The 23505-nt window shown below is 39.5% G+C and overlaps 3 protein-coding genes across 6 annotated transcripts in view; 2 read left to right on the plus strand and 1 right to left on the minus strand.

Moving 5' to 3' along the window:
- Nucleotides 1-13557, plus strand: part of LOC146470186 (adenosine receptor A2b-like) — a 117170-nt gene extending 103613 nt beyond the window's left edge. For both annotated transcript variants that reach the window (XM_085122307.1, XM_085122308.1), the window contains one exon: nt 5662-13557. The gene's annotated coding sequence lies outside the window, so the exon portion shown is untranslated. The remainder of the gene's footprint in view (nt 1-5661) is intronic.
- Nucleotides 189-14456, minus strand: LOC146470194 (ubiquitin-conjugating enzyme E2-17 kDa). Its single transcript, XM_085122333.1, has 6 exons — nt 14299-14456; nt 13993-14056; nt 13772-13803; nt 13567-13644; nt 2491-2596; nt 189-1217 (listed from the first exon to the last, which is right to left on the minus strand). The coding sequence occupies exons 1-6, from the start codon at nt 14320-14322 to the stop codon at nt 1078-1080; spliced, it is 444 nt and encodes a 147-aa protein (XP_084978459.1). The 5' UTR covers nt 14323-14456; the 3' UTR covers nt 189-1077.
- A 7520-nt stretch (nt 14457-21976) lies between these two features.
- The window catches only part of LOC146470195 (A disintegrin and metalloproteinase with thrombospondin motifs 2-like), a 44980-nt gene continuing 43451 nt past the window's right edge, over nt 21977-23505 (plus strand). For 2 of the 3 annotated variants that reach the window (XM_085122235.1, XM_085122237.1), the window contains exons 1-2: nt 21979-22173; nt 22337-22373. In XM_085122235.1, the coding sequence (XP_084978361.1) occupies nt 22102-22173; nt 22337-22373 (109 nt within the window). In that variant the 5' untranslated portion in view covers nt 21979-22101. Of the gene's footprint in view, nt 22174-22336; nt 22374-23505 lie in introns of all 3 variants that reach the window. The other variant, XM_085122236.1, reaches the window with a different exon arrangement.

The following is a 23505-nucleotide window of genomic DNA, read 5'->3' on the forward strand; positions in this document are numbered from 1 at the left end:
TCTTCTTAAAAAAAATGTAATTAGCATGTAACATACCGATTACAAACCCACTTGGTGTCTGTTACAAGTATGTGACAATGGAATGCTTTATAATAAACACAAAGTTTTGCTAGATAAAGATAAACAAAACTGTCAAAAAATTACGAGAAGGAGAGTGCAGCGCAAGAAATCAAACCATACCATAAGTATCGAGTCAATTGCTAAATTATCTGTTTATTCAAGACTTTAAGGGACAAAAAGACAATTTAGTAATTGCTCAAGCTTACATGTATTGCACTTTGCAGTAATCTTCACAATTATTATGATAAAACATAACAATGATGTTCTTCAGACTTTGAGTTGGCATTTCACCTAACCCTGCCAGTTACAAACTACGCTGCTGTCACTGCCGACAGATGAGGGTCTCTGCCTGATGACATGCGAACTGGATAACTAATACAAAACTGTCATAGTAAAAAAAGTAGGTTTTAACAGTTTCAGCCCTCAACAGCTTCAACATCTAACTTCTCCTCGATTACATTGGAAAAACAAGTACTTGGCTTATCAATGCTAACCAAAAGAAAAACAAGAAAAAGAAAAAAAAAACAAAACAAAACAAAACAGCTGATCCTTTTAAACTATAGGCAAAAAGAACATTTAAGGAGAATCTGTATGCTGAACATGGGGCTGAAAGTACTGAGACATTATTAACAATCACCGCATTTAATATGTGTATGTACAAGAACATATTCAACACCCTCACAAATAAGACAACACAGTCAACACACTACAGAAAGGACCGCATTAATCAAGATCTGAATTCAGCAGACAGGCACCTTTGTGGAAACACTAAGATAGAAAACATTGAAATCTTATACATTTAGTGCCCTTTCAAATCTTCACTAAAGCAGTCATAACTAATACTAAGCAATACAACTCATTGCAACAAATGGAAATTACCAATAAATCACTTAGGCATAGAGTACTTAGTATGTACTTGCAGAGCGCAGTGAAAGAGACCTTAATAGTATACAGTCTTAAAGAGCTGCCAGACTACAGTCCCACCACAGACAAATAACAGTTTAAGTCCTTAGAAGTTCACATGGCATATTTCCGAGTCCATTCCTTTGCAGTTTCGGAATATTTCCCTCTGTCTGTCTTATAAATACGCGCTATATCAGGCACCAGGGGATCATCAGGATTTGGATCAGTAAGCAACGAACATATTGACAAAAGAACTGAAACAAAAGGCAAACATACAACTGTAAGTGTACATATGTAACTAAACAGGCATCCCAGAGTAAGTAAACATCTAAAATCATTTATTCAAAGAGTGAAGAAAATTATTCAGGGGATTAACCCCTTTCCAAGAAACAACATGTAGTGGTGGCATTACAGTTATGTAAAAGAGAGCCCCTGGTTTTTTAAGGCTTGCAATTTTCATTTTCAATTGTAATTCCCACACAAAACTTACTTGTAATGCTTTAGGTAGCTTGCGCCGCAGACAGAATCAACCACTGGTAAATGTTGTCTGCAAATTGGCACCCAAATCCTTGTTCCAGAGCACCAATGGTGTACCAGGATCTGAGTACACTCTGTGATTGGCCTTTGTACAAGGTCATTGCTGGCTTGGTCTGGATAAGCCAGTCAGATTAGAGGGGATTTGGAAACTGACTTCCAGTATTTTTTCCTTTGTTGGTGGTCTAGAACAAGGATTTGGGCACTAATTCGCAGACAGAATCTACCTGTGGTTGATTCCTCTTAAAGCTGCACTACGAAATCAGGCTCACTATCTTGACAACTGCCCCCACTCCCCTAACCCCCCTTCAAAAAAATAAATAAATAATAAAAACAAGGCTATCAAAACTTACTTGTAATGCTTTAGGTAGCTTGCGCCGCAGACAGAATCAACCACTGGTAAATGTTGTCTGCAAATTGGCACCCAAATCCTTGTTCCAGAGCACCAATGGTGTACCAGGATCTGAGTACACTCTGTGATTGGCCTTTGTACAAGGTCATTGCTGGCTTGGTCTGGATAAGCCAGTCAGATTAGAGGGGATTTGGAAACTGACTTCCAGTATTTTTTCCTTTGTTGGTGGTCTAGAACAAGGATTTGGGCACTAATTTGCAGACAGAATCTACCTGTGGTTGATTCCTCTTAAAGCTGCACTACGAAATCAGGCTCACTATCTTGACAACTGCCCCCACTCCCCTAACCCCCCTTCAAAAAAATAAATAAATAATAAAACAAGGCTATCATCTTATCTGGCCACAAGGTATGTCATGACCAGCCATTGCACTACGTCAAGCATTTTAGCCCTGCAAGCATCTCAGAAAAAAACCCAACAAAACAAAGGGACACTATTTGTCGTGAAATCTACAGGGCTAAAAGAAAGTTAGCTCATGAAAATCACACATTTTGCCAAACAATCTACTACAATTTTGTGAAATCTTCCCGCAACAAGTCGGTGATAAAGTCTTTAAAGAATGTTCTTCAGGGCCAAACATTACCTTTTGAAATTGTAAGTGCAGGGCTCCACTGTGACCGCAGGATATCAAGACAAATACTTCCATTACTGTTTATGTTAGGGTGATATATTTTGGTAGTAAATGAAACCTGAAAAAGAGAAATACAGATAGAATGCTTTATAATGATAATTATTAAAAACTGGATCATTGTATAATGCAATTGGATTTGGTTGGCTTAGCAGCAATGGTATAATTACGCATTATTATACTATGCCAGAGAAATAGAGACCATTAAATTGTCTTCTAATTGTTCTTGCAAAGCGAAATCAGCAAAATCTTGCAATATTATAAATATTATATTAATAAGACAATTATTCCACTCAAGCTTGTCGGACATGAGATTATTATCTTTCATCTCATATCCAACGCGCACTTGTGGAATAATAATTTGTTAAAGAGTACACCAAACACAACAACATTAATTTGATGAATGATCTAAGCTGAAACAGAGAGAGGAGAAATGAAAAACAGAGCAGGGAATTCTTACACAGCCTTCAACTATGTTGCAAGAAATTAGAGACTTTTGTGCCTTCTTAACCATTGTTTCTGATGGGGTAACTCATTTGAGCAAGTGCATTATTTACTAATTTCTTCTTCTAAAAAAGGCAGTGCCTGTTAGGCAAAGCACAGACCAAAACCTGAAACAATGAAATGAAACCAAAATGTCCAAAACAACTGAAACCAGGAATACCACCTTTAAAATAACAAAAAAGGTGGTTTTTCACTGTCTTAACGCCTTTTCTCGCATTTTGTACAGAAGAACCTCTCCTTATGGACACCTGAGTCTCTATTACGGGACTCCATGTTAACTTCAAAAGGTGACTCTGCTTTTCTCATATGGTCAGGAATTACATCGTACAATAAAACTGATATGCAGTTTTATTGCAGGGATTTCCATACATATAACTAGAGTTGGCTATGTTCTAACTAATCACTACTGGCAGAAGTGCAGGGGTTTCATTAAGATTTTAATTTGACCATTGGGCAAGAGGTTATTGCACCTGGCCAGGATAGTTAACATGGCTGTATAAGTCTTCTTCTGAAAAAGCTGGCTGGGATGTTAAAGACAGCCCCATGAAGTCATGTTCACAGGACGATCAATTTGCCCGGTGCCTGGTCGTTAACAAAACCCCAAAAACTGGCACTTAACTGACACAGAACTAGAAAAAAGTCTGGCTTTGTGTTCTCCAGTCTTGGTGCCCTAATGAAAGTCTTACGTTAACCCATTGATCACTGGCCAGCCAAACCCGGCCGTGATTTCGAGCAGGATCACATTCAGTTCACGTTTGGTTCCTACCTCCCCTAGAAGGGATTTTTTTGTCCCCTATTCTCATTGTCTTCAGGAACGACTGACCTATCAGCATCCACTTTCTGTCCATATATTTATAGGTCTTAGGGGGTTCTAGACAAAAGAGCTTTTTGTCTACACAAAACCATCTCAAATTTCAGTTTTTGTTGTGCGCAAGTCGGACATCAAATTTTTAGTCACCGATTTTCGCGTTTTCCAACGGAAAACACACTTTTTCAAAAACATAACTCAAAAGAAGAACTACTAAGGATACTCAACAGTTTCAACAGCGGAAATCCGAGAAATAACGGCGAAGAAATTGTCATTTTATCTAGGCGATGAGCTAGCGGACATCTCAAATCATTATTCAGGCCAGACTTTCTGCATAATTTTCGAGTACTTCTGGGAATTCAACAGCCAAGGTTTGATTGTGAATCTGTACTGAAATACTATTCTCATTGACCGATTCTTCGTATTTCGAACAGTTTTTGTGAAAGTTTTGAAAAACGTGCTACGTACGGGTGGATAACTTCACTTCAAAATGGACTTGTAGTTCCTTCAAATCGCTTGCACGTCTCTCATCTTGCATATAGAATGATACATGTTTCTTTCCTACGTGTCAACAAAGACTTTGGTGAATAAATTTTTCATTCAGGAAAGCTTTTTGTCTGCTTTTCTTTCTATTTTCATTGAAGAAAAGTGACAACTGCTTAATTTGCATAAACAGACACGTTCCCTCGACACTGACCAAGTTTTGCCCATGTGATGCGAGGATCAAATTTCATCAAAATTTTGGAAATTTTTACTTTCAAGTTTGCTTTTTGGAAAATTTTTAATTGGCAACTAGTGTATTTTATTCCATAATTAGTAATTTTTACTATTTTAGACCAAAGGGATGTTGGTTTTTTTTCACCCTGTAAGTTGTGTATTTTTACTGCACATGGGGTTTGAAGTAACCACTTTGCAAATTTGGCAGGATGTTTGGAAAACCTCTGGTAACGGCTGGTAGGAAAAGGGTTAATCAACATGGGAGGTCAAAAGTCCTGTGAGTGCTCGTTCAAAGGCATTAAATTTTTTATGACGATGGCATGTTACAAGTTTCTCCTTACCTACAATTAGTCTGGACACACAGCCACTCCTACAAATCTACTGCTTGCGCCAATTTTTCTTTTTTCTGTTATCAGCGAGGGGCAGATGCTCAAAAACTTCGAAAATAAAACTGGCTGACATTGATTAAGGACAAGTTGCCCAAAAGGCTGGTTAAAGGAAGGACTTTGATTGAGGTATGTCACAGTCACAAGCTTCAACGATTCATGTGTCACAGTATTGCACATTTGCCTAACCAGAAGATCTTACTTGGGTTTGTTGGAGTGTTAACTAGTACTGGCTTTACCTATTACAGGAAATTTAAGGTGGCCGAACACAGTTTTCCAGTATACAGGTGTTAGTAAACATTTTTTGAAAACTACGTACTTCTGAGTACCCGAAATTAGCATGGTGCAAGATTAACTAAGAAGGAATAAATTTTGATACTTCTTATTGAGCAAGGTGACGTTGCCATGGCAATGCAGCAAGCTATTAACTGTCCACAAATAATGGTTTTCCTTAATTTTTAGAAAATGCACTTGTTAGATTTTTTCCATGTTTTGTATACAGAAAAACTCACAAAATACTGACATAGTGACGCTGCTTTCATGTAATTTTAACAGAGAGATCTCCTGTAAATGTTGGTTTTGCACTTAAATGTTTTTTGAAGATACCGTCTGTTAGATTTTGGTTTCTGTTCGTAGGCGAATTACGCATTTAGAGAACTACTGCTTTGTTAAATTTCACAAAATTCTAACAAGCGGTTCCTTAGAAAACAGTTCATTTCCATTAAAACAACCAGTCACAATTTTTTGGTGCAATACGCATGCGTGGCTTTTAATTAAGTTTTCTCAGCAAAGATGAAAAGCGTGCAAAAAGGCTTAGCTCTTCGTGAACTCACTTTCTTTGCTTGGTGATAAATGATGAAGGATTCAATAACGAGAAACTGGGTTATTTTAAGAGCAAAACTCACCTTTGTGATCCATTTGGTATAAAATAGAGGGATCGATAGTATTTGCCTACCACAACCCTAGCGCATGCCTAACATCATCACTAACAGAATCTGTAAAGCGCGCGCAAACTGTGTTCGGCCACCTTAACTTATTTTGCAGTTTTGGAAGGCCCACAGCTGTATGTTTCATGACAATGAATTTTTAAGCATGTGGAGAATTGAAACTCTCCTTTTACAAAAAAAAAAAAAAACTTGCATTGCTGTTTGACTCTTTGCTAATCCTGACACTATAATTATTAGTTGAAATTGCCATAATGTTGTCATTGAACAAAACTGGTGTTGTCAATTTATTTTTTTATTTCATTTTTTATGGCTTGTACTTTCTGATGTTTTGATACCTTTTTAAAAGCCTTGGTATGGATACTATTTTAACTGGCCAAGAGAAATGCTAGACCCAGGGGAAGATGAGCTCTTAAGTTCCTCATTTCCTGTCCAATGACAGCCAGCTCTGCCTACCATCATTTTGACTGGCCAGTATGACTAGAAAAAGTACAAACACTAAGAATTGTTTCTGGAATGTTTTGTTGTTCTACATCCAATCAGACAACAAGGCAAGACTTTAAACAAGGCAGCAAGATCTTCATCCATCTTTTCTTCAACAAAACATCGCCGCTATACTGCTCTGATGATCAGCGAATTCGCTAATTTTTAGCCAAAGCGTGCGAAAAAAAAAACCTGCATGTTGTCATATGATCCCCATCAAAGTTTTCGCGCCATGAGAAACAAGGGCAAAGCCGCCGAATTTTTCATGTTTTTTAATGGAAAAGTAAGATTAAGGTCTGTTTAGGTAATTTTTATAAAAATGTTTCGGTCAAAAATAAGAAAACTATTCTTTTTACTAATCATTCAGGTTGAAAAGAAAATTCGCTTGCAACAAATGACTGAGATCCCGTGGGGGCTTTCCCGGGAAAGCTGCCATGAATTTCCACAACGAAACCCACGGCTGTACCAAAACTACTATCTTTTTTGAATAAGTCATCTTGTTGGAAAGTCATCGTTTCAGAGCAGAACAGAAGTATTTTCTTTCCTATGTTATCGGTGAAATGTTCAGGACAAATGAGCTTTTTGGTCAATTTTATTTTTAGTGCGTGATACGTAATAACTTGTCACGACACCAAGGACAATGCGGGACTTTAATATAAAGTTTATACCCGTTTCTAAAACAATCACAAAAAATAAACGTATCTCTTCTTTTTTATACATCGTGTTTTGCTGGAAAAACAATCTTAAAGGGACACTCTAGACCCCAAAACAACTTTCGCTTAAAAGGTAGCATTTGGACTATAATAAAGGGTAAACGGCACAAAAAGTACAAAAGAAAAAAGTAAAAGGCCGAAAATTGCCGGAGAAAGGCGAAATGTTCCCTTTTTGAAGACCAGAAGTAAAAATCGTCTTTAGTGGAGCACGTGATCGATGACGTAGAATGAAGAACCGCTCTTGTTTACAACACTGAAGAGAATATGGATTCTGGGGATTAGCGTAGTTATTTTGCTTGTTTTTCTTCTGAAAAGAATAGTACAATCGAAATTGCCGACGGAGCTATGTTAGCAGAGCTATGAGGGCGCTCTGTCGTATGTGTTTAGCCTTGTAACAGCGAACTGAACTCGGTTACGGACTCTACAAAACGAGTGCGAAGAGGTGTTTAAGAGCGGATTGGTAAGCGACCAGTTATGCACTATATCGCAAATTCGGTGTATTTCACATCCGCAATGAGATTTCATTGGCGATTGAATACGTTTTGAGTAGCATTAAAGTTTCCTTTTTATGGTACGGCGTTGTTATTTGAAATCCAGTTTAGTTACATTTTTAAAAAAAATCCACGTAAATTTTACCCCGGGAATTGGCCTGTTAGATCAGAGACACATCGAACAAAGCTCAGCGAAAGCTTGGAGATGTGGGCAGCTTTCATTATAACGATTCACACTTTACCGGAGCGGTACCTGTACAAACAGCAATACTACGACGAAGTCTAAGCCCATAAATAAATTCGGAAGTCATTGTGTTGTGCTGGGCCTTTTGGGACATTAAACGAGTTTATACCTTTCCTTCCATATTGCGTATTGCGTTCTACCGCATTCGAGCTCACTTTACAGGGATTTTTTCCGCTAAGTAATGATACCGGCAATTTTTCATTGCTTTCCATTTTAAAGCAAAATAAGGCCTTTACCTTCGATATTATGCTGATTTAGTAAACGGTGTTCACCTTTGTTGGTCATTTTGCCCTGTCGCGCGTGTTCGAAAGGCAAGCTTAAGTATCATTATCGGCTAATGCTAGGTTTCTTCAGGCTGCACTGGAATAACAATTTCTTATTATTTTTCAAACATACAGTGAACCCTAGCTCAGTTCTGGTGGAGTAGCTTGTTTTGTAATCTGTCTGGCGAGAGCGGCTTCTCTGGACGTGCTGTCCATGCTCTTATTTTCTGATAGTCCTTCTTTAAAACAAGGTTGAAATGGCGTTTTGTGAGCTTTTCATCTTTCCACAGACACAGCTGTGACAGGGTTGTCGCTAAGCGCCGGCTGCCGGCGAAATTCGCCGGCTGGGAAAGAGGTCATCGCCGGCTGAATTTTGGGTGGCAAACACTCGGTTAAAAGGGCAATTTGAACAGTTCTTAAGTTACCCACTAGCAATCGTTCGATTTAGAATAATATATTTTAAGTGAAAAGGCTGAATAAACTCCTGACTACCTTGAGTATCGATGCCATAAAGTAATTGAAATAAAGTCTTGTTTTGAGAACTTGTTTACCGCGTCGATCCTCTTTCCCTCTGCGTCCGCCATCTTGTCAACACGAAGCTTGGTAGCCCCGATTAGCCCTTAGCCCCCGCATTCAAGGCGTTGCGAAAGATTGGGAACGAGTTTGTTACCAGGTATTTGTGTCAGATCGGAGAAAGAAGAAGTCTTTCTCTGTAGCATGACAGAGAAAAAAACATGAAGGAACTTCTTCGTTATGTTTTAAAACAGCTTTTAATTGGTTAAATTTTATTGTTTATAACATGTTTATGCTCATGAATAGCAAGAAGAACTGGGCAAACGGAGGAACAACTGAACAAACCAGAAACGTAAACGGTCCGCCGAGTGCTTGCCGGCGAAAACGAACGAACGAGAAACCGAGTGAACGAACCCGCGAAACTGGATGAACAGCTGAACGACCGAGTGGACTGCTCTTTTGTTTGCAGTTCTAAGCGTTTATAAGAATCGATTTTCTGACATTCTAGTGCAAACTTAAAAGCACTTATCTTTTCGGAACGAATGGAAAGCGATGTAACTTTCGTTCTCATTACTTTAATGTTAAGTAAATATTGAAAATCTTACGCACGTATTTTCATTTTTAATGTTAGAGTATACACGGCATTCATGAAAAACGGGTTTTAGTTAGATTAGATTAGTTGTAGTTAGGTTTTGAATTTTTTTTAGGAGAGTTAGGTTATTTCTAATTTTTATACTCCTGATGGATTTTACCGTCTTTAAATAAAGAACTATTCTTCTAGTGAGCTCACCAAAAAGAGAATTAAGAAAACAGCATAGATTGACGAACTGTAGTAAAACAAAGTACTGTCTGCTCAGAAGGTCTGTCATTCTCCTTAGGGGCACAGTGAACAAACCAGGTAGAGAGTTCAAGGAACGCCAAACAACGAAAACCACACGAAGGAAATATGGAAACGTCAAAGCGAGGGAGAAAATTTTGAACAAATTCAGGGTGAATCTCTGTACCACACGTTTCAAACTGCAGCACCACAGCTGACCTTCTCTTTAATGGTTGTTTTTTTTTTGCATAAAAGAGCCCCTAGATTTCACCAGAGTGCACCAAATTGAATTAAAATTTTCAAAATTTCCTGGGGAGACCCCCCATACCCCCCTCCCATACCTACCCCTTCGTCAGCTCCGCCGACGGCAGAAGGCACTTCGCGCCTTCTTTGGCCGGCTCAATTTCTCAGCTAACCGGCAGGCAAATTTCTTAGCTACAACCCTGCTGTGATAATTTGTGGTTGAGAACAGTCTTCAGAAAAGTGAGCAGAGGTCGTGGGGTTAGCAAACAAATCGAATCGCGTGTGTCCGAACCACCCGTACAAAACCCGAAAGAAATGCGAATTTTTAAGACCTTCACCGTTGTTACTAGAATTAAGCATCAAGCAACCATAAATCGATACGGTATTATTGAATTTTCCTCAAATCAAGAACTATACAATTATTTTGAAATTTTAAAATCAAGCCATTTACCAAATCTTGCTAAAGATATCCAGGGAAATCTAACCGGAAAAGGTTTGGCGAGTTCTTCTTTCTACGTCATTTCCGGTTTTCGGCCCAAGCGCTGCTTCGAATCCCGTGACGAGAAACTTTTCGCTTTTCTAGGCAAAATAGCGGAGATCGAACTCCAATTTTGGTAAATATCTTTTATTTGGGTCATAAGCTTTCTGAATATGGAAAGTTGTTTTGGGGTCTAGAGTATCCCTTTAAGTTATGTTTTAGCCTCGCAGACACGGCAGTAAAAAGCCTGCTAAAATATTAAATTAGCATAAAAGAGCGACTCCCATGTTTATTCAGCGATTTATTAATCGCCGACCGTACTTGACGAGAAGTAACAACTTCTTTTGAAAAACTAGCTGATGAGCCATCCCAATGCTAGTCAAGTTCAACGTCAAGGATTATGCTACATGTGAATTCACGTGGAACGACCTTTGAACATCAATGCGCACTTTCCATTCACCAAAAATTTTCGGTTTGAATTTTCAGAAATTTCGGTCTCGAATGGAACGGGCTTATACTCAGTCATCATGTGGTCAGTTTTTGCCTCAGGCTTCTTGACGCCATTTATCGTATATGTTCAAACAGTCCGACTGGAAACTTTTGAATGGAACACGAGAATTTTCGAAAATACAGAAATTTCCACTTTTCCGGAACACTGAAAAGGTTGTCCTAAATTTTCGAAAATCTTTTCCGGAAAAGATCCTGTTCCATTCGATTCCCACCCGATATTTTCGAAAATTTTGTCAAATAGAAAGCGCTCGTCTTTAAAAAGAGCGACTCCTGTGTTCATTTCTAAAACGATTTATTAATAGCCGACGGTACTTTACACCTATCAGAGCAGAAGTAACAAATTCCTTTCGAAAAACTAACCAACGAGCCATCCTAATTTACAGGAAAAATTATAATGCTACTTGGAAAAGCGGTTAAAATCGAAAACTGTGCAGCTTGTCACGATCAAAGTCGACGATTATGTTATACGTGAATTCACGTGAAACGACCTTTGAATATCAACGCCCGCCCGATTGAACAACATTTCCTTTTTTGTGTTTTTTACCGTAAACCGAGAAACCAACATCAGCAGGTCGCCCGGCTGGGCGACCAAAAAAATATTTTCAGTCGCCCAAGGCCAAATGTTAGTCGCCTCAGGCAACAGGGTGCCGTTAGAGCACAGCCTTGGACATGATATCAAACTGCAAGTGAAAACCAGAACCCCCCCCCCCCCCCCCCCCAAAAAAAAGGAACAGTTTCCAGTTTATTCATCTTGGATCAGATTGTTTTTTTCCCTAGAGTACACAATTTTTTCATTCCAGAGATAATAAGTGTTCACAGTTTTTAAACTTGCACTGTAAAAAGTTGTCAAAAATTGCTCAAAAACTTCACCACGTAGCAACAGAACAGCAAAGAGCAATAGACAAACTGTGCCAGGGAAAGAAATCTTAAAAACCCATACAAAAAATAGAGATGAAGAGCAAACAGCACTTTACAGGGTAATTAAGAGGCAGCATGTAACAGTTTTCTCTTAGTTTCAATCTCTACTACACTCTTAAGCCTGTAGATCATGCTACTTCCAGTTTTGCTCAAACACGTTTATCTTAAAACTCACCATAAAATTCTTACAAAGTTAGGCATTCTTTTCTTGCTCTTGTTACCATTTTCGTTCGCATTTCTAATTAGTGCTGTATATTTATTTAAGTTCAATTATAACTTATTTTGGAACTGATGATGGCAGCTGAAACATGTTTCAAAATTCAAAACTGTTGTATTTTTCTTTAAAGTGTACAAGACAGAAATTATTTCATTTGCTTGATCAAATTTTCATTTTGTTCTTGTACTAACATGAAAAAAAATTTCCTTCTCGATTTTTCTTCTCCATATAATTTTGAGGCATAAAAAAAGTGAAATTTTGCTTCTGGTGGGAAACAACCCCATGCAAGATTGGAGACTAGGGATAGTATAGCTGTGACGTCAATACCGGATCACTACTTTGGCGGTTTCTCTATTCCTCAGTTGTTTCATTGTGACCATTCACCATTCTCAGTCATGATTTCATCCACACAGTTTTCTTCCTCTGTACATGAAAAACAACTGAGGAACAGAGAAGCCGCAAAACCAGCGATCATGTATTGACGTACTAGCCCTGCTTTCCCCAGTCTCCCATCATGCGCAATATTGTATCCCAACCAGAAGTGGCAATTCACGTTTTTTAGATGTCTCAAACCCAAGGAAGAAAAATTAATAAGGATTTCTTTTTCAATTTTCATACAAGATCAACATGAAGATTTGATTAAGCAAATAAAAAAAATATCATATAAACTTAAAAATTACTAGACTCTCCTTTAAATTTTGGCAAGGAAATAAACCAAAAATATTCAGAAATCTTGTAGCCGGTTTTAGCCAACTTGCCCACAACAATAATTTATTACGATTTCCAAACATCACTTAACTTTGTCAAAACCAGATCGATAGCAGTAGATATCTAAAATTACATGACCTTAAAATGTCACATTACAGTGGGTGGAGTCGAAGGGGAATGAGAATAAATAATAATAATAATAATAATTCTCTCCCAACCACTTAATTGTTACATGATTCTGGAGTAAAAAGATGGACACTAACTTTGCTAAAGGATTAGTTACATAACTGGACAACTAAACTTTGAATAACTGAGTAGCAATGATGTCCACTACAACAAGGGAATCACCTCAAGTCAGCTCTAACTTCTGAGTTATTTATTGACTTCATGATTCTTTGAAAGTTTCTCGTTGTAAGGTTAGGGGATGAGCTTTAAATCAGTGATGCAGTGCTTACAGTTCTGTTTACGTCAGGAGTTTATAGCTTTACTGGTTTTAATAGAAATGTACAAGTAGCAGCCCATCAAATCTCGATTGAGCAATACTAAAATAGCCTCAAAGTGGATACCCATTTAACAAGGGAGCGATGAACAAATCACACTTTAGAATTCTCAAAACCACACTTTAAATGGCTCATATCAATTTGATTTAGGAATTCGAAGCTAATTCACCAACGAGAAAATGCAAATCAACACATGCTATTCATAAGGTGACCACGAAGCATGTACAATACAGTTGTGTAAGCTCCTGTACTTAGTCTTCGAACGTCCCTTATACAACGCAAATAGTCAACCGAACGCTCACTGGCTGTTGTATAACAAGACGACATACTAATGGTTGTCAAAACAGTAACAGATTGTCGGTATAAGAGTTAAATCAGACAAACAACAGTTGAGAAAGACTGAGAGCTTGTGAATACCGGAAGAAAGGCAGAAAGGTACATGTTCACGAAGAACATGGGGGTTCTCCTGCTTTTTGCATGGCGTAGACTCTACCAAACTTCAACTGCTACTCAATAGAAGTTATAATATAAACTTGTAATGACTTTGGTACAAAGTAATATCTTAGATGCCTACCTTTGGAGGTTTGAATGGATAATCTGTTGGAAAATGTATCGTAAGGAAGAAAACTCCACCTTGGTAAGGGCTATCAGGCTGTTCGACAAGAAACGACAAATAAGAAAAGTTAACACCACACCTGTGTAACAGCACGATAAAACTGTTACCTGAGAATGTTTCTGAGAAACTTACGGTCGAAAAGAAAGAAGAATTCCGTACTTACCGGCCCCATGATAGTCGCTTGCCAGTGAAATACTTCAAAGTTCACGCGATGTCAGATGCAAAGAGAAAAGACATCATTAGCAAGTTTTAAGCATAGAGCCCGGCTAAAAAACGCACACTTGGCCAAAAATACTAATCAACAATATCAGGCAGACAAGAAAGAACCGTTTAAAGACAAAACGCTTTCTTTGAACTCAATCAAATACAACATATTTCGCTTACAATCATCGCCGACCGGTCCTGCAGAACATTGTGCTGGCGGATCGCGTCCAAGATCTTGTAATTCCTGGAATATGACAACAAAAATCACAAATCAATTTGAAAACTTCGAAGAGTAGGCACTGAGGGATGTATCCATAAATCCAGAGTTTACGCGAAAGCCTGAATACTCTTGACAACCACCAAGAAAGAAAAGCACTTTGGCCGGCCGTATAGCTCACGTCTGAGAGTTACCATGTAGCAAAACCGTTCACTTTACAGACCATTTAAGCGTCCAAAAATGACCAAAAAAAAAGGCTCAATGCTTACTTTATTGATCCTTTTTAACGCCATCCTCTCTGAGAGCTGTTATTTCGTGAAAAACTCAACGAAAAGGCAAACTTTTCAATGTGATTTTAGATCGCAAACTTCCTGTTAATGGAGACCAAGACGAAACGTGTGAGCTGTTAGTGCTATTGGCTCAAAGCTGGTCACATGATCAGCGGCTCAGCCGAGCTAGATCCAATCCTCCCAGGGGTGTTGTTTCCCATGGGATCTGGCGTCATAGTTCAAGTTATTGCAGCGTCATACTTGACCTCTGACGTCAGCGGGGAATGAAGTCGACTGTGCACGTACGGCTCCCGTAATGCTGGCTCGATTTCCGTTCGCACTCGGGGTGGGGGCAGGGGAGGGGGGGGGGAATTCTGCGAGGGCTCATTATACGAACAGCTGCTGATAATTGAGTCCTAGGAAGGTTTGTATTGTAAACCAAACTATCGGGCAAAAATTTAGTTATTCCAGCCTTTTTTCGTTAATTTCGATCAAGTTTGCCACATCCGCCGTCAGGATCAGTCTGCCGTCTAAATTTTGCCCCCATGGTAAGTTACCCGTAAGGGTCCATGGGGAGGAAGGAATTGTAAGACAGGGAGGAGTGCATAAATAGAGGGATGGGAGCCATGATTGGGAGGGGCTATCAATAAAAATCACAAGTTTGAGAAACTCAAACTTACATGCTATGTTATAACTTTTAAAAAACTTAGCAACTCCCAAGCCAATTTTACTTACTAAAAAGCAGCTCCTACTGAATCACAACTCTTATCTTGGGTTACATCGTCGAATAATGTTATTTTCAATTGAAATAATTTCTTGTGAAGTTTAATGTTCGGCCCCACTAGCACTTGTGCTATAAACACTGCCGAGGGTAAATAAAAGAATATTATTATTATTATTATTATTATTATTATTATTATTATTATTATTATTATTATTATTACTATTATTATTACTGTAGTTTCCCACCGACCCAACTTTCTATGATTTTCAATTCGACAATGACTTGGAAGCGAATTTACAAACGGGCAGTACCCGAGACCGACTGCCTACAGACTGAATGACAACAAACTCAGGATCATGAATGGAAACATCTCAGGAAAGTACTACAACATCTCACAGGAAATAACTGCTCAATGGCTTTCGTTTGAATGGTCACACAATTTCAATTCGCCTCAGTTAATTTCAATTTTTATCTCAGTGTAGACTTACGATATGATTGCTTACAATACTCTCTACCGACATTACAAACACCAACCCCCTACCTTTTATATGGGAGTTCTCCCGGGGGAAAGGGGGGAGGGCGGATGGCTCAACTCATTCACTCCATTCAATCTACTGACTTTAGAATTTGGATTAGTTTCGGTTTCCAAAAGGCCACTAACTGAAGGGGTCTAAATGCGTTTTTCCTCGAAAAATATACACGTTAATTCGTTGACTGAGTTTTGTTTTACAAATAGTAACACTGTAAGAATTCCGTAAAATACCGCTGCATACTGTACAAGCACAGCACTTAAGCCGAGAGAAAATTGTAATAGTCGAGTGCCTTCTTGTTGGGAAATGTAACTTCCTATACTATCTACGTAATGCATGATTACATGCTTACATCTTTTAATTGTTCCGCTTCCACTCTCCAAAGATGTTCGCCGCTGTTCGCCAGATTATGCAATAAGCGGTAGCTTTTTCTTGTAATCAGCTCAGTTGGAGATTATTAATGACTGTTGTACGTGTACCAGTCATGTAGCCTCCTACCGGTAGCAGCCGTTCAGGCCTCTCAGTGGAGTCTCGTGCGTTTTCGCTTTTTGACGGCCGCGCAATCGCTTCAATCAACGTGAAATAAAATCCGGACTATAATCCAGTGATTGTGCACGAAATGTCAACTTAGCTTCTCGTGTCCATCTCAAGGAGTATGTTTTCAGCAGAACTTTGCTACCAAAATGTGTCCACTGTGCGCTTTACAAAGGAATTCGGCTTAAAGAGAGCTTAGTTACATGCAGATGAAAAAGAGACATTCGGCTGGGTATCAGCTATCCATCCCTAAGGGAAGGTGTCTGTCTTAGACAGCTTAAAGTGGTATTTACGTAAATAAAGGGAGTTTGTTAAATGCCTAAAAGTGATCAGTTTCGTGGTAAGTGTAATCATTTTAGGGATGCCATTGCCCAATTTCACAGCTGTAAGTTATTGATGCAGAAGACCGGCACCCCAGTAGAAGAAATTTCGAGCTGGTTACAGTAATTTGCTACTTTCTATGTGGAACCGTTAACTGTTTTCACCAAATAATGTTTTGTTTCCTTTCAATGTCTGAAATATACTGATTAGAGTCTCCTACCCTGGCCTGAAATACAGTTACGGATTAATTTTGCATTTCGGAAGAGAACTGGTTAAGATTGTGATTGCTGTCTGCAGTCTCCAGGTTTTGTTACTGGCCGTCAAACACAGTCCACAAGTTAAAACGTGAAGTGGTTTTTTTTTTCCGAGGCTCAGTTGTCGATAATTGTTAGTCTTCAGAAAGAGAAAAAGAACTTAGATGGGAGCTGTGTTTAAAAGAAAGAAGGATCCCTATGACACATTCCAACGGGCAACCTCGTACCCATGGCTTTTCCATGGGAGCGAGGTTGTCCTTTGGAGTGTGTCAATTTTCTGTCATATTTTGTGCTTTCATTTTACAATGGAGGGTTAGGCGATGTAATGCTACCAACACGTACTAAGTAAAAAATATGGCTGAAATACTGCGCTTACGTTCTGCGCATCTCGAAATACTCGGGTTTCCTATCGGTGGTGCCTAGTAATACAGGGATATTTTTGCGCGGTTTAAAACTATGTGGGGAAAGCATAACTTAGCAAGAGCTTTCGTTATCCAAAAAGAAAACTGGGGGTAACAATGCATGTAATAAAGCTTCAATTTGGAAAAAAAAAAAGACGTACATTGCTTTGTATTTTACTGCTTTTTCGAATAATTGTTGCTTATTTAATTCTAAAAAATGCGTGGTTACCCCCAATTTTCTTTCTGAATTTCAATAGCCCCCGGGGGGGGAGGGGGTACTCAACAGGCTTGGGTGGGCAGGCCCGGGCGCTCAAACACTGACCCTGTTTAAGACACAATTCTCTGATTTCCCTATCCCGTTCAAGACAGAATTCAAAATTTTCAGACCCTATCTAAGACATTTAACAATGAAATAAGAATACACTAGTTTGTTGTTTTAGCCATTATGTCATGCAGCAATACCCTGTTTAAGACAGAAAGTGATGAAATAGATACCCTGTTCAAGACAAAACACCCCCAAAACCATACCCTATCGGGCCGCACGTCCCCGTTAAGGTCACATAAGGGAGTACCCCCCTTCCGGGAATAGCCCTTGCCAAGATCTGCTTTTCCCGCATAGTCGTAAACCGCGGGAAAAATACTTCGGTATTAGTAAACACCGTCCTTAAACAATCGTCCTGAATTGTACTATTTAGTGGAAGAAAACTCAGACGTCGGTGACTAGGGACCGTTATTTTGGCATTCCCGCGTGGATTATTGGGGCTCAGTCCGGGGGAGAGGGGAGGGGAGGGTCGACACGGTGAGCCTTCGCCCGAGAGGGGTACATCAGTTTTTCAGGATGGAGGTACATAAAAGGGCAAGGATTTCACGGGTTGAGGTAAAGAAAAGTGTGGGGGAAACTGTCATTTAGGTATTTAAAAGGGTCTTTCCGCGGGCCAACTCTCGAACAGACCGAACGTAAAGAGATGCTTTTTTCGACTGTAGGTATGTGAGAGTAGTGCCATTTTCTATGAAAAGGCTGCCTTTTCTTTCAAAAATTAAATGGTATTTAAAAGGGGAAGGGTTCGGACCTCGGGGCAGAGCACTGCTAATGTTGCGGCCAAAAAAGGCCTTAGCGTATTCGGAAGAAAAATCACAAACTTTACATAAAGGGCATATCAGAGAAAATAATTGTCAGTGCTGTGATCTTGAGATCTTTAAATTCTATTGCTTTTTTTTCAGTTTCGGACGAACAAGCTTTCGAACAAAAAATATGTTCAGAGAGTCCTGACATTTTTGCTATCCAAACACTTATACGATTAAGTATATTTAAATAAGTCTACAAGGGAATGCAAGTTAAAACATTTCACAACAAGCAAAGATTTATCAAAGCTAACGGTTAAATGAACTCCGTTGCGACTGATTATCAGTCGTTTAGTTCGAGTTCTTGTGTAGAAAATTAACATACACAGACATCGAAAGTTAGTTTTTAAAGGGATGGTATCACGCTATTCTTAGTAACACATTGAAAATCGAAAAAACGTTATTCGGTTGATAGCAGCCAAGATATAATGACCAAATTCCATTAAAAGACTATCAGAATGCAAAAAAACTATCCACGGATATTTTCGCCGGCAGATGACCAAAATAGAAATGGGTTCAATTTGAAAACGTCGGGCCGCTGTTTTAATTTTCGCTGTCGTAACGCACTAAAAATCGGTTGTACTATATTTTGGTTCAACCTTTCGTCTCAGTAGAATCACTATTAATATTTCTCTAAATTAGTGATTTAGAAATGAATTAACACAGTGTTCAAAGTTTAAAATTAGTGAATTTTTGCCCAAAATCATGATGTCTCCCTTGATACTGCCCCTCAGAACAACGCTGAAAGGCGTCAACTGATTGTGACGATAAGGTGTTAAAGAAGACCGTAAAATACATACTTGTATAGTGATAATACGAAAGAAAAACCAACAAACTCCACATGCACGTCCTTGTGAATGATAAGAGCGTTAAGAAGACAAGATTAGATGCCGAAAAAAAAAAGCATTTCGAAAATAAGACACTGATTCAGTTTACTCTGGCACTTCCTCAAGACTGAACCTTGGCATGATGCCTAGCCTGGGTATCAAGTTAAGCGTTTCCGCTTTTTGAACGCCCTGGTTTTTTCCGCGCGTTCAACAGTGAAAAATGCACAAACCCTCAACGAAAATGATTGCCTCCGCAGGCTACACGATACCGTTTGGCTCTTTTCCATGGTACTCTCTCAGGTGATTACCGGTGGCAGATTTCTTGTGTTCTGGCTACGCGTCGGATGCAAGTGTCGACGTGTGTAGCCGACATCAGACCTGTATCGTACAGGTCACACTTGACACCGAAAACAACTTCTTATCATTACCCACACATGGACTGACATAGAGAACAGAGCCACTGCATATCATGTACATTGGGTACAGTTATTTTACTTTGAAACCCAAATGTAAAATATTTCTTTCGACTCAGTATGTGGCCATGCAACTATCCCGGCCATAAATCTTATGTAACTCATATCTACGGCAAAGGCTAGCTGTTCTTTATAGTTCGATTGGTATAGGGTCACCAATTCTCTGTGAAAGTGTGCAGCTAAGAAACCTTAACTTATACCAGACCATCTTCCGCTGCATCATGCACTTGTATTGTTGACAAGCAAACATCTCTTCACTCAGATCCTAGACCTGACCACTTTCCCAATTCCTATCCATACCAAAGGTCAGTTTCCAAATAAAGTGATACCCTAGTCTACCCTATTCTGCAGCCCGCGACAATTGATAAGACCACCTAGCTAGTCATCAGGCCACTTCCTTTGCGGTTGCCCGATCAAAAAGTTCACGAAACCATTTTAGGGGCGAAAACGCGACTGCCTAATCCAATCAATTTTTATGGCCAAATGTGACCCACCCTATTACAAGTCGGCAAGGACCATGAGGACAATGCAAAGATGGTGGATCTAGTCAGCAATTTATTTTAGGAAACACAGATGAAGGTGGCCTGAATTTACAGCTGGGGGGGGGGGGGGGAGGAGGGGGTATACGAGTTACTGCTGTACATTTGTCCAATATTTCTTTAAACACTGCATGATTTTTTTCAGGGAATAAAGGTAATGCATTTATATACCGCATTTTCTATCCATATATAGTATTCAAATGCGGTTTACATCAGCATATGTCCATTAGCGACCTCATCCTACCCACCCAACCCATGAAATCATGAAACAGACCAGACCAGCACACTGGGAACTTCATACCCTGCTCTTTGCCATTAGTGTGTGGGTTCTTTAACGTCCCACAGGATTATGAACATTGAAGTGTTGAGAGACGGGGCCTACGGTTTATCGTCCTTATCTGAGAAGACTAGGAAAGTCTAACCATTTGCAGATGTCATTACAAAGGCAGCACTTTCTTCTCAGTTATTTAAAGACCCTGAGTGTTAGTCCGGCCGGGGTTTGAACCCACGACCTCCCGCACGGTAGTCTGATGCCTAATCAACTGAGCTAACCGGTCGGCGATAAACAGTATAAACTCTAGAAGAAAAACGTTATAATCCAAGTTGTGTTCTTACTATTGCACTGCATTCTTAACAACATTCCTTCAGTTTATTATCCCAGAGTCCATTTCACACTACACTATATGATTATTTCACAGTGGCAGAATTCACCGTCTTTTAGATCAAAATGCCAAAATTCTCACCCTCCATTTTTAATTCTCTGAATAAAAAAGAGGTACGAATTCAAACACCCTTCAGGGACTGGGAGAGTGGGATTTGGAGCGGAATAGGCTAGGGAATATGATATTATCTTGTTGACCTTATATAGGGAAATATACACGGGTTGTCCTTTTTTAAACGTTTCAAGTCAGTCCATATAGAAAAGTGCTGTGTTTATCGGATCAGTAATTGGCCTACATAGGGACTACAAAGCCCAAAACTGATAGCTGTAGGGACTGGTAGGTTGAAGTACCCAACCGCTCCTCACACGCCGGCCGCCATACAAATTCATGCCTTTCCAAACCTAACTTCAACCTCCCAAAAGGTACATTGATTATACCTCCTTGCTAGTTCTCCGAGTTACAGCATTGCGGCTCAATCCGTCCCTACTACCCGGCTTTACTTAAAGTTGCGTTTTTGCCTTCCCCTGTTGCCGATTAGCAGAGAACGCAGCATATATTTCAGCTGTCTCTTCCGTCATTGCAAGCAGGCAGCTGGAATTCAACCAAACCATTGAGTCTCTTCAATAAAATCCAACATTGGCGCGGGGATATACACCAACAAACAAAGGAAGCTATAAGCCCTACCCTCCTGAAACACAGTTTCCTGTGGAGAACAGATTCTAAAGGGTCTTATAAACGACAAAATGTTCCCTAATATGGCGTTTTAGCTTTCTAGCTTACAGGGCTCTCAACAAAGACAATTGGCATGGCCAAGGGTTTCCTTGGCACTCACAATTCTGAGCCTTGGATACTTAAGCTCTTTAACTGGTTCGATAGGCAAGAAGCCATTTGTTCCATAAAATACCAGTTTTAACTTCCTCTGCCAAATTTTTTCATTAATCAAAACTACTTCAAAATATCAACGACCGATTACCTGCGACAACTTTTTGAGCCCAATTAATAAATAAATTGATTAATTAAATAAATAATGCACGTTTATATTTTGTTTTTCTGGATTTCTGAAAATTCCACCACGATTTTGACCTTAAAATGGTTAAACTAAATTACGTAACTTTTCTGCTCTGTTGCACACTTTCAGCTTACCCTTCTGTTTATCAATGTCTATAGCTATATCTTTATGTTTTGGCACTCAGTTATTCATCTCCATATCATCCAATCAGGAGCCACAGCGGATGCCGGATGGGGAATAACGGATATGACGTAACTGAGCATTCGACACTATTCGAGAAGTTGACAGACGGGGTACAAATACTAAGCCATAATCGACTGCTCGAAACAGCGGCGAAGCCTCTCGTGTCCTCACGAGGTTTATAAGAGCCCGTACCGTGGTTTTAACACACTTTAAAATAAGGAGATATGTCGAGCTTCATTGCGTTGTGTTTGTTGCTTCATTTGCAAACATGGACTCTTGCAGACTTCACTAAGAAGGTAATAACATTAAAACTGATCCATCCTCACTTTATACAGACGGTCAACATATTTAATTCGCAGGCAAGATGCTTTCAATTTGAGGCATATTTCATTCTGTCGTTGAGTCACGTAACAATGTTGCCGTTGTCTAACGTTACGGTGTTTCTCTCACGATTCCTAGGGTAAAATAGATCACCGCAGTCCAGAAGAGAAACAAGGTAAGCGATTTAAATCACAGAATTTTAATTCAAATAAAGCCGTCAATCTCTAACTTGCTTCTTATCGGATTGTAGTTCAAAGACTGGAAGCCGCATCAGTCAGCTTAGTAAAGTCGTCGCATTAAACACTATTTCACTTGTCTAAGCTGAAAAAGGCGTGTAGCACTTAACACAACAAATTGTGGCACCCAATATCCAAGCAGATACGCAAACCTGTTATGTTATATTTACTACACCGTTGTAGAGTGCTGTGAGTAGCAAGCTTCGCCCCCGTGTCGCAGTCTGTGATCTGTACAGGTCGGAAATCATTTTGGAAATCGGTAACCTATATTCTTGGCATGCAACCACTAAAAGCTCATTTTTCAGAAATACTAAACTCATATATTTTGCTTGATGTCGACCCTGGCGTCGACGAAAGGTCGCTTCACGGTACGGAAATGCAATACGAGGTACAAAGGGGAACTGTTTACACGACTCTCTTAGATACCTACTTTAGCTAAGTGCTTAAGCATTTTCGAGTTTCTTCTCAGTGCTTTGGCAATTTAGCCGACATGGGAGGCTCGGAAAGAGGGTAGAGGGGAGACTGGGCGAACAGAGAGAGAGCGAGTAAAGAGCCCGATCGCACTTCACCCTCAAATTCCCCCTTTCCCACGCCCCACGTCTTTCTGCGTCTGCCGGGGATTTCAGTTGCCGCAACACGCGCGTGTCTTAACTGCGTGTGGTAACGCGCGAGATCATTCACGCAAAGGCAGGGAGGAGACTCGTCGGCGCGACAAATCTATGCCTCGCGCATCATGAAACTTTGCCTTGGCGCGAAACTGAAGTTTAGGTGTAGAGAGCGCTGCTTCGTGGAACGCCACCATTAGCATTTGAGGGAAACTCAAAGTAAATGAAATCTCTTTTTCTTCTAAAATATTTATTTTTAATCCATCTGGGAGATCAGAACGTTGACATATCGAGATGACATTTTTATGTTTCAAAACCTGTCCGGAAAAGATATTTTATTTCTGAGCAAAGTATTTGACAAAGCATTCTGTTTCTTTTTTCAAGGCATATGGAGAAAGGTCAAATTTTCCACTTAAACCATTCACCCTTAAATCCGGTAAAATTCAATAAAATGACTAAATTAAAT

This window comes from Pavona decussata, unplaced genomic scaffold, assembly GCF_977016875.1.
Source record: "Pavona decussata unplaced genomic scaffold, jaPavDecu1.1 SCAFFOLD_114, whole genome shotgun sequence".
Taxonomy (NCBI): domain Eukaryota; kingdom Metazoa; phylum Cnidaria; class Anthozoa; order Scleractinia; family Agariciidae; genus Pavona; species Pavona decussata.